Raw genomic sequence first — 10,803 nt, forward strand, 5'->3', positions numbered from 1 at the left:
AAACAACCCACATGAACCAACATGCAACGTGGGACCAGGCTAACAGAATGTTTCCGGAAAACGAATTTCTCTCATCACATTAATTTTGATTACCGTAATTCTTAAACATTCTTCAACATGAAGTCACAGCTGTGTCTCAGTACACAGGGTAACATAACAATGGCGCAGTTTTGTTAGTTTAACTTTGTGACCTCATAACGTTGTTTACCCGATGGGTGTTTGCTCATTGGCAGGATCCATTTTTAGTCCCCTGTACACAAAAAAATGTTTTACTCATATAAACTAGAGTACGTTTAAAGGGTTGAAACTGACGCATGGTTGGTTTAAAACGTCAACCCCCCACCACCACCACCACCACCACCACCACCAATAGGGAAACGGCTTCTTGTTGTTCCTGAAAGGATATACAGTAATTTCAGATATACAGAGTACACCGCCTCTTGCCCATTGTCACTACCCTAATTTTTAGCTTGCTCCACAGCTTCTCCGTCAGATTCAAACAGGATTCTGACCGGGCCACTCCAACACATCAATATCAATTCCTGGTCAAATAACACATTACTTTATAACTAAATCTTCCAAGTGTATGAACAATTTTGAGCAGATGGTCAGTTTTTGAACATTTATTCTAGTTTTACTGGCAAAATTTGTAAGATTCAGTTGGGTTCATGTCTTTTGAAATAACTTTGTCCTTAATATTGAAACCGTCTGATAATGACTTTTATGTTTTAAATTTTTAATAAATTCTGCGCCTAAAGCCTGTTTCATGTTCAGCATTTCTCTATAGCTGACAGAGTTGTTAATCCACATTACAAAACCTTAGTGTTTACTATATATAAATGTAAATAGGAAAGTAAATAATTTACACTTATATTTAAAAACAATCAATGGTTAAGTTCCATAATTTTCTTAAATATGTTCTATTGGATTTCTGTTTCTAAGCAATTATTTTCATGTAAATTAATAATTCAAATTACATATGAATTCAAAGATATACATTGTGTTTAATATTCATTTAATCATAAATCAAAACAAACCTTCATGATGAAAATTTTTGAACCAGCTTTTTGCACAGGCTGCGAATTTTGGACATGTTTAGGCCATACAGAACTGTGTTAAAGACTGGCTGACAAGTAAGAAAATACAGTGATAAAAATATTCTTAACATGCTGGGAACATTATTCATGTTAAATCTGCTCTGTAAGACGTCAAAGGAAACACCAAAAGAGAAGTTGATAACTGAAGCGAGGTGAGGGGTGCAGGTACTGACAGCTTTCTGCCGGGTCTGTTTGGAGCCAGAAAAACACACCTTAAGGATCCTCATGTAGGTGTAGAGAATCACAGACCCAGGAACACAGATTGTGAGAAAAACCATAAAAAGTTCATAGATGTTATTGACTCTGGGCTCCTCACAGGCCAGTTTGATGATGGAGTGATTGCCGCAGTAAATCTTATCAATGACGTTCCCACAGAGTTGCAGAGAAGAACTTAAAACAATGGTGCCACCAACTGCTAAAACAGGAGGTAACCATGTGATGGAGACCAGAAAAACAATTTTCACTGAAGTCATCACTGAGTTATACTGCAGAGGATGGCAGATAGCGACATACCTGTCATAAGACATGACGGCTAAGTTGGTAAACTCTACACTTCCATACGTATAAACAGAGAAAATCTGCAGAAAACAGAGTGGAGCAGAAATAATGTGAACATCAGAGAGGATCTGGACCAGCAGGAAGGGGAACAAGCCTGTGCTGCCATACAGTTCATTCACAAACAGGCTGCACAGGAACATGTACATAGGTTCATGTAAGCTCCTGTTCACACAGATCACCACGATCAGCAGCACGTTAGAGCCAACGATCAGGACATACAGACACAGGACGATGAGAAAAGAGAAGTACTTTACCGAACCAGTGTCAATGTAGGCACTAAGAGTAAAATAAAAAAACTGAGTGGAATTCATTTTCATCCTTGTTTTAGTTTGCAAAACAATCATAGAGGTGGGTCAGTGGATGAGCAAGTAAAAAAACGGATCCATCCCTATAAGAACTAAAAGAGTAAGAAAAATTCAATCATCATAAAAAACAGCAACAGTGCATGTTTTCACTAAACAAAGAAGAGATCAAGAAGTTAACTGTGGAAACGCCTCACAGCTACAGCCAGCAGCAAGTCAGGACAGTGATGTCAAGACTCCTAGCTGAGTTCAGATCTGCTTCTGCTTCTCTTAAAGAGTCCACACAGAGATACACCCACAGTGACACACCTCGTGACTAAATATTCCACAGTCAGCTGCTGGAAATCCAACAAATGAGCCTGGGTTTGGATGCTGTCAGAAAAACTGTACTAGCCTGTCTCCACTGTGTCAAGTGTAAAGTTTGGTGGAGGGATGATCACAATGGGTCCGTTTTTAAGGATTTGGTCTTCACCACTTTGGTGCAGTGAAAGAAAATCTAAAGGTTGCAACAAATAATGACATTATGGACATTTTAATTCTGCCAACTCTAGGGACTGTTCAAGATTGAGGGAAGGAAGGGTCATTAACATTTTTAGGAATATTACTTTTAAAAAGTCCAACTATTTATAATAAATATATAACAATAAGCAGTGCTCACACTAAAGGGAAAACAGGTCATTGCAGTGCTAACCTTTTGTTCATAGCATTTTGTTTACGTACTGATTAGACTCCATAGGCTAAGACATCCATCTATGCATGCTCAGCTCATCTCTAGCAATCAGGTCTGAGCAGTTACACCAGCAGCGGCTCTAATTAAGCACCTGGGGAGAGCACTATATATTCCAGCCGCTCCCACCATGTAACTGCCAGATCCTTGAAAACCTTTGCGTAAGTAGCCATCCAGCATTCATTGTTCGCCTGCCTGTGATTGATCAGTTTTGCCTTATAATTTAGCCTGTCTGCCTTGCCCCAGTCGAACTCTATAGTTGGTTTGTGAATCTGGACATCGAAAACCTGAACCGTCTAACGACCAATCCTTTCTGCCTGAGTCCCTTTTGGAAACCTCTGCCTGATGTGTGCCTTATTGTGTTTGACCCAAGACTGGACTACAGATTGCCTTTCTGTCTCTGCCCCACACCCAACCTGCCTGAAGCAGATAATTCATTCTGTGATTCAGTTAATTCAAATAGAACCCCCTATCAGGACCAGTGTAATCTCCTAGCTTCTGAAGAGGTTAAGTCCCAAACCAGACATCATGTTCTCTAGGACTAGGCCTTGAGATCCGCTCCATGAACGCCACAAACAGCATTGGTGACAAGGGGGAGCCCTGGCATAGTCCAACGCGCCCTGAGATCAGGCCTGACGTTGTGCCAAGAATGCAGACACAGCTCTTGCTTTGGGCATACAAGAACAGTTCGGTCCTTAAAAGCCGTCCAGTTATCCTTCACCCCCGCAGTGACCCCACAAAATACCTCAGGGGAAACAATCGTAAGCCTTCTCCAGATCCACCGAACACATGTAAACCAGGAACCTAGAACTTTGCAGGAGTAAAGATCTGGAGTCTGATTTATAAAGCATTGAGTAGGATCTATACTAAAAGTGGGAATTGGGTAAAAAAAAATTACATTTATAAAAGCATGAGCACACACACCAGCAAGCAATTTCCCTTTATACAACCCAGCTGCACCTTAACAAGGTCCCTCCTCATGTTCTGCCCACATTCAACCACAAATAGTCAATGTAAAGCCCCTCATGAATGTCGATATCTATTTAAATGAACCAGCTGATTAATATTATTTCATTGTTAACAATCGCAATCACAGAGAAAAAGCAAAGAAAGTGTAAAAATACTCAACAGAAAGGCCTTTATGTGTAAATTAGAGGTAAAAACGCATATGCTGTCCACATTAACATAACTATTTAAAAAGTTAACTTTACTGCTGTCTCAAACATATGATGACACCTTCACTCAGCCATGCTTCATGTTGAAATACTTCTCATCTTGGAGGGAGGCTAGGAGGGATAATATAAGAGTCCCTCCCCCACAGTTGAGTCAATACGGGGGTGAGGGGTATTAAAGCATGCATGCTCTGCACTCCGGGGGTTTGCAAGTTTAGGAGGCATCACCTTGAGTGGTAACCACAGTCAACTGTAGGTCATAGCAGTTAGGGTTAAATTGGCATGTCAATCATTATCACGGGCCAGAAAATCTTGGCCATCCCTGAAAACACATTTTCTCCTTATTTGCAAGGTCTTCCAGAAGTGTAACATCCATTGTGAAGCATTACACATTAGTATCACCACATTATTTACATGTTTACATCAATCAGTATGATTGCCTTACATTTTGTCAGAATTTATATTTGTTAATCTGTGATACAGATCACCGTGGTGATCATCGGGCAGAAGAATGTGATGGTAGAAAACTGGGAAAAACTCACCCCAAATCAGCTAATTTTGCCAATAAACTGTTAACATGTTTGTGTTGTACTCTGCCTGGATAAAAAGAAAGTTGGCAACAACAACAAAAAATGGTCACTTGGACCACCTTTAGCTTTGATTACGGCACACATTTGCTGTGGCATTGTTTAAATAAACTTCTGCAATATCACAAGATTTATTTCCACCCAGTGTTGCATTAACTTTTCACCAAAATCTTGCATTGATGATGGTAGAGTCTGCCCGGTGTGTAAAGCCTTCTCCAGCACATCCCAAAGATTCTCAATGGGTTAAGGTCTGGACTCTGCGGTGGCCAATTCATGTGTGAAAACGGTGTCTCATGCTCCCTTACCCTGATGCACCCATCACCCTGGAACAGGGGGAATCTGGACTCATCAGACCATATGATCTTCTTCCATTGCCTCAGAGTGTAATATTTATGCTCCCTAGCAAATTGAAGTCTTTTTTCCATTTAGCATCACTGAATAGTAGTTTTCATAAGGCTACACAGCTGTTCAGTCCAAATCCATTGAGTTCCCTTCACATTGTGTGTGTGGAAATGGTCTTACTTTCACTATTAAACATAACCAGGAGTTCTACTGTTGTTTTCCATCCATTCATCTTCTTCTGCTTATCCGGTCATGACTTCGGTTATGACCCAAAGGCCATGACCATAGATGAGGGTAGGAACATAGATCAACTGGTAAATCGAGGGCTTTGCCTTTTGGCTCAGCTCTCTCTTCACCACAACGGACCGGTATAGCGCCCGCTTCAATGCACCAAGCCACCTGTCGATCTCCCGCTCCATCTTTCCCTCATTTGTAAAGAGGACCCCAAGATACTTAAACTCCTCAACTAGGGGCAGCACATCCTCCCCAAACCGGAGAAGGCACTCTACCCTTTTCAGGCTCAAGACCATGGTCTCGGATTTGGAGACCCTGAACCTCATCCCAGTCGCTTCACACTCAGCTGCAAACCGCTCCAGTGAGAGCTGTGGATCACGCCCTGATGAAGCCAATAGGACCACGTCATCCGCGAAAAGCAGAGACGCGATCCTAAGGCCACCAAAACGGATCCCCTCAACACCTTGGCTGCACCTAGAAATTCTGTCCATAAAAGTTATGAACAGAATCGGTGACAAAGGGCAACCTTGGCGGAGTCCAACTCTCACCAGAAACGAGTCTGACTTACTACAGACAATGCAGACCAGACTCTGACACCGGTCATACAGAGACCTAACAGCCCTTATTAAAGGGCCCGGTACTCCATACTCCCGGAGTACCCCCCACAGGATCCCTCAGGGGACACGGTCGAATGCCTTCTCCAAATCCACAAAGCACATGTAGACTGGTTGGGCAAACTTCCATGCCCCCTACAGGATTCTGCTGAGGGTATAGAGCTGGTCCAGTGTTCCACGGCCAGGCCGAAAACCACACTGCTCCTCCTGAATCTGAGATTCAACTATCCGACGGACCCTCTTTTCCAGAACTCCCTTACCAGGGAGGCATAAGAGAGTGATTCCTCTGTAGTTGGAACACATCCTCCGGTCCCCCTTTTTAAATACGAGGACCACCACCCCAGTCTGCCAATCCAGGGGAACTGCCCCCGATGTCTACGCAATATTGCAGAGTTGCGGTAACCAACCCGACCCCACAACATCCAGAGCCCTAAGGTACTCAGGGCAAATCTCATCCACCCCCGGGGCCTTGCCACGAAGGAGCTGTGGTTTTTCTTCAATTTAATTTTAGCAAACGTTTAAGTGTTCATTCAGGATTTTTTTCCGGACACATTTTTTCCTGGAAGACAGAGGTTCCCACTATACTTCCAGTTTTTAAATAATGCATTGGACAGTTCTTAACCCAAATTTGGTACTTTCTTTTTTGGGTGTGTGTGTGTGTGTCTGTGTGCTGTCTGGCAATGTAGCATTAAGAATTGTTGTCTTAATGCCAAAAAGAGCCCAATGGATTTTACTTCCAAAAGTGGAGCCTTACTGCTTTCGCCATAGTGCTCTGCTTGATTTATGTATTCTAGACACTTTATTAGATTTTTTGCTGGGACTATTTCATATACAATGGACACTGAAACGATAGGTGAACTAGATCTTGGAGGTGGTCTCCAGGTTGACGCTACATTCCTTCATCCGTCAGGTCGCAGGTCATCCAGTGGGCTCAATCCTCCAAGTTCTCAGGTCACCCTGGTTCCAGCTGCTTCACTGGCCTCATCTGCAGGTACTTCTGGTGGCCCTAACTTAATAAGGACGTCCTGGAGTTCGTGGCAGCCTTTTCTGTTTGTGCCAAACAAGAATTCCTAGAAACCGTCAGCTGGTCTTCTTCAACCGCTCTCCACTCCCAATCGACCCTGGTCTCACATCATACTCGATCTCATCACTGGCCTTCCGCCTTCTAAAGGAAAGAATGTCATCATTGACAGGTTCTCCAAGGGCTGCCATCTACCGAGTCTCGCCAAGCTTCCCTCTGCATTCATCACGATCCGTCTCCTGTTACACTATGCCTTTCGTCTTTATGGAGTCCCCTTGGAGATTATATCTGACTGAGGTCCTCAATTCATGTCCCAGGTCTGGAGAGATTTCTGCAACAGCCTTGAAACTAAGGTCCAGCTGTCTGCTAGTTTTCACCCTGAGTCCACTTGCCAATGTGAGCAGCTGAACTAAGAACTTGAGGACACTTTCCGCTGTCTCTGTGAGTGCAACCCAACATCCTGGAGCCAACATCTGTCCTGGGCTGAGTACGTTCACAACAGCCACATCTCCGTGGTCACTGGCAGGTCCCCTTTCGAAGTATCTCTGGATTACCAACCATCTCTGTTACCATCCTCCTTCCCAGAAACCATCCTACCATCTGTAAAGAGTCATTTGAAGAACTGTAAGAAGATTTGGGATCAGACTAAGTCCACCTTGGCCAGAACTCACGATCAGAATAAGAAAGAAACTGATAGGAGGAGGTTCCCAGCAACTGACTATAAACCTGGTATGGTTATCTACCAAGAACTTTCCACTTAAGCGTGTTCTAGAAAATTGCCACCTCGGTTCCTGGGTCCTTCTAAGAATCAATTCCTGTATCAGTCCTTCTGCTGTCCGCCTTAAACTCCCTCACCATCTTCGAGTCCATCCTGTGTACCACGTTTGTCAGATCAAGTTTGTGCACACTGCCTATTCTTTATTTTCCTCTTCTTACCCGGTCCCAGTTCCTGACCCTTTATCATAAGTAATTCCTCTCAATAAAAGATACTTTATTAACTGGCGCCTCCGTGTACGTTGCTTCTGGATCAACCAAGGGAAAAAAATCAGAGCTTTGATTACCCCGTATGTTCCTAACAGAGCACTTCGCTCTCAGACTGCAGGTCTGCTGGTGGTTCCTAGAGTCTCTAAAAGTAGAATGGGAGGCAGATCCTTTAGCTATCAGGCTCCTCTCCTGTGGAACCAACTCCCAGTTTTGGTCCGTGAGGCAGACACCCCGTCTACTTTTAAGACTAATCTTAAAACTTTCCTTTGTGACAAAGCTTCTAGTCAGAGTGGCTCATGTTACCCTGAGCTATCTCTATAGTTATGCTGCTATAGGCCTAGGCTGCTGGACGACATCAGGGTCTAATTTTCTCACTCTACTGATTTCTACTGTTCTTCAGTCTACTGTTCTCCAGTTTTGCATTGTATTACATTGAAATGACTGTCGTCATTTCAGCTTTTAACTTTTTGCTCTCTCTCTTTTTCTTCATAGTAGGTACACCTGGTCTGGCGTTCTGTTAACTGTGACATCATCCAGAGAAGACGGCTCACCTGCTACTACCATCTAATGTAGAACAGATTACTAGATCAATGTGTGCTTCTGTGCTTTTTTGTCTCTCTTGTTGTGTCTCTGCTCTGTCTTCTGTAACCCCCAGTCGGTCGAGGCAGATGACCGTTCATACTGAGCCCGGTTCTGCCAGAGGTTTTCCTTCCCGTTAATGGGGAGTTTTTCTTCCCACTGTCGCTTCATGCTTGCTCAGTATGAGGGATTGCAGCAAAGCCATGTACAATGCAGATGACTCTTCCTGTGGCTCTACGGTTCCCCAGGAGTGAATGCTGCTTGTCGGGACTTTGATGCAATCAACTGGTTTCCTTATATAGGACATTTTTGACCAATCTGTATAATCTGACCCAATCTGTATAATATGATTGAACTTGATTTTGTAAAGTGCCTTGAGATGACATGTTTCATGATTTGGCGCTATATAAATAAAATTGAATTGAATTGAATTAATAAATCAGAATAGTGAGTTTGTCAGCTGACACATCTAAAGAAAATCAGTATTTCAATCTACCAGAGACACAAACCATCAAATGCTTTGAGGGTTGTGGCAGTTGAATTAATGACCAAATTTCATCATCTATAATTCTGCCAGGGGTATGAATAATTTACATTTATTGTAGCTTTGCTTGAAAAGTTAACAAGGTTGGTTTGAGTTTGTGTTTTCAAATGACGTTTACCCTACAAATAAAACCATTTGATGATGACTTTGTTTTTAGTTTTTGTTTTTTTCATTTGAGTAAATTCTGCACCAAAACCCTAATGCCAGCCTGTTTTCATGTTCAGTATTTCTTTGGCGCTGACAGAGTTGTCTGCTCATATTAAAAAATTATTTACTATGCATAAATGTAATCCAGAAAGTGAATCATTTAAATTTATATTTAAAAAATCATTGGTTAATTTTCATATTATGTTTAAATATTTTCTATGGGATTTATGTTTCCTAGAAATGATTAAAATCACATATGAATTCAAAGATATACATTGTGTATAATATTTTAGCATAAATCAAAGAGTTGTTAATCCACATTAAAAAACCTTAGAGTTTACTATATATAAATGTAAATAGGAAAGTAAATAATTTACTTATTTAATAATTTAAATATTTTCTATTGGATTTCTGTTTCCTAGCAATTATTTTCATGTAAATTAATAATTCAAATTACATATGAATTCAAAGATATACATTGTGTTTAATATTCATTTAATCATAAATCAAAACAAACCTTCATGATGAAAATTTCTGAACCAGCTTTTTGCACAGGCTGCGAATTTTGGACATGTTTAGGCCATACAGAACTGGGTTAAAGACTGGCTGACAAGAAAGAAAATACAGTGATAAAAATATTCTTAACATGCTGGGAACATTATTCATGTCAAATCTGCTCTGTAAAATTTCAAAGGAAACACCAAAAGAGAAGTTGATAACTGAAGCGAGGTGAGGGGTGCAGGTACTGAGAGCTTTCTGCCGGGTCTGTTTGGAGCCAGAGAAACACACCTTAAGGATCCTCACGTAGGTGTAGAGAATCACAGACCCGGGAACACAGACTGTGAGAAAAGTCATAAAAAGTTCATAGATGTTATTGACTTTGGGCTCCTTACAGGCCAGTTTAATGATGGAGTGATTACCGCAGTAAATCTTATTCATGACGTTCCCACAGAGGTGCAGAGAGGAGCTCAAGAATACAGTTACAGCAACAAAGAAAAATGGAGGAAACCATGTGATGGATATTAGGATGGCTATCCTCCGTGAAGTCATCACTGAGTTATACTGCAGAGGACAGCAGATAGCGACATACCTGTCATAAGACATGGCGGCTAAGTTGGTGAACTCCACACATGCGTACGTATAAATGCAGAACATCTGCAGAAAGCAGAGCGGAGCAGAAACAATGTGAACATCAGAGAGGATCTGGACCAGCAGGAAGGGGAACAAGCCTGTGCTGCCATACAGTTCATTCACAAACAGGCTGCACAGGAACATGTACATAGGTTCATGTAAGCTCTTATTCACACAGATCACCACGATCAGCGGCACGTTAGAGCCAACGATCAGGACGTACAGACATAGGACGATGAGAAAAGAGAAGTACTTTACCGAACCAGTGTCAATGTAGGCACTAAGAGTAAAATAAAAAACCTGAGTGGAATTCATTTTCATCCTTGTTTTAGTTTGCAAAACAATGATAGAAGTGGGTCAGTGGATGAGCAAGTAACAAAAAAACTGATCCATATCTATAAGAACTAAAAGAGTAAAAAAAATTAAAGCATCATAAAAAATAGCAACAGTGCATGTTTTCACTAAACAAAGAAGAGATCAAGAAGTTAACTGTGGAAACGCCTCACAGCTACAGCCAGCAGCAAGTCAGGACAGTGATTCATGTCAAAACTCCTAACTGAGCTCAGATCTGCTTCTGCTTCTCTTAAAGAGTCCACACAGAGATACACCCACAGTAACAAACCTCGTGACTAAATATTCCACAGTCAGCTGTTGGAAATCCAACGAATGAGCCTGGGTTTGGATGCTGTCAGAAAAACTGTACTAGCCTGTCTCCACTGTGTCAAGTGTAAAGTTTGGTGGAGGGATGATCACAATGGGTCCGT

The 10,803-nt window shown here is 41.8% G+C and overlaps 2 protein-coding genes across 2 annotated transcripts; both read right to left on the reverse strand.

The window, feature by feature from the left end:
- Positions 1–955: 955 nt before the first annotated feature.
- LOC118559671 (olfactory receptor 11A1-like) lies at positions 956–1,999 on the reverse strand. The gene has a single exon (XM_036130322.1). It carries the CDS (start codon positions 1,997–1,999, stop codon positions 1,040–1,042), a length of 960 nt encoding a protein of 319 aa, XP_035986215.1. The 3' UTR covers positions 956–1,039.
- A 7,428-nt stretch (positions 2,000–9,427) lies between these two features.
- Positions 9,428–10,576, reverse strand: LOC118559662 (olfactory receptor 52D1-like). Its single transcript, XM_036130314.1, has one exon. It carries the CDS (start codon positions 10,358–10,360, stop codon positions 9,428–9,430), a length of 933 nt encoding a protein of 310 aa, XP_035986207.1. The 5' UTR covers positions 10,361–10,576.
- Positions 10,577–10,803: the final 227 nt, after the last annotated feature.

Source organism: Fundulus heteroclitus, unplaced genomic scaffold, assembly GCF_011125445.2.
Source record: "Fundulus heteroclitus isolate FHET01 unplaced genomic scaffold, MU-UCD_Fhet_4.1 scaffold_334, whole genome shotgun sequence".
In the NCBI taxonomy this organism is placed as follows: domain Eukaryota; kingdom Metazoa; phylum Chordata; class Actinopteri; order Cyprinodontiformes; family Fundulidae; genus Fundulus; species Fundulus heteroclitus.

What these genes read in the sequence shown, in the direction of transcription:
- LOC118559671 (XM_036130322.1), bottom strand. Translation starts at nt 1,999, where the DNA reads ATGATTGTTTTGCAAACTAAAACAAGGATGAAAATGAATTCCACTCAG.
- LOC118559662 (XM_036130314.1), bottom strand. Translation starts at nt 10,360, where the DNA reads ATGAAAATGAATTCCACTCAGGTTTTTTATTTTACTCTTAGTGCCTAC.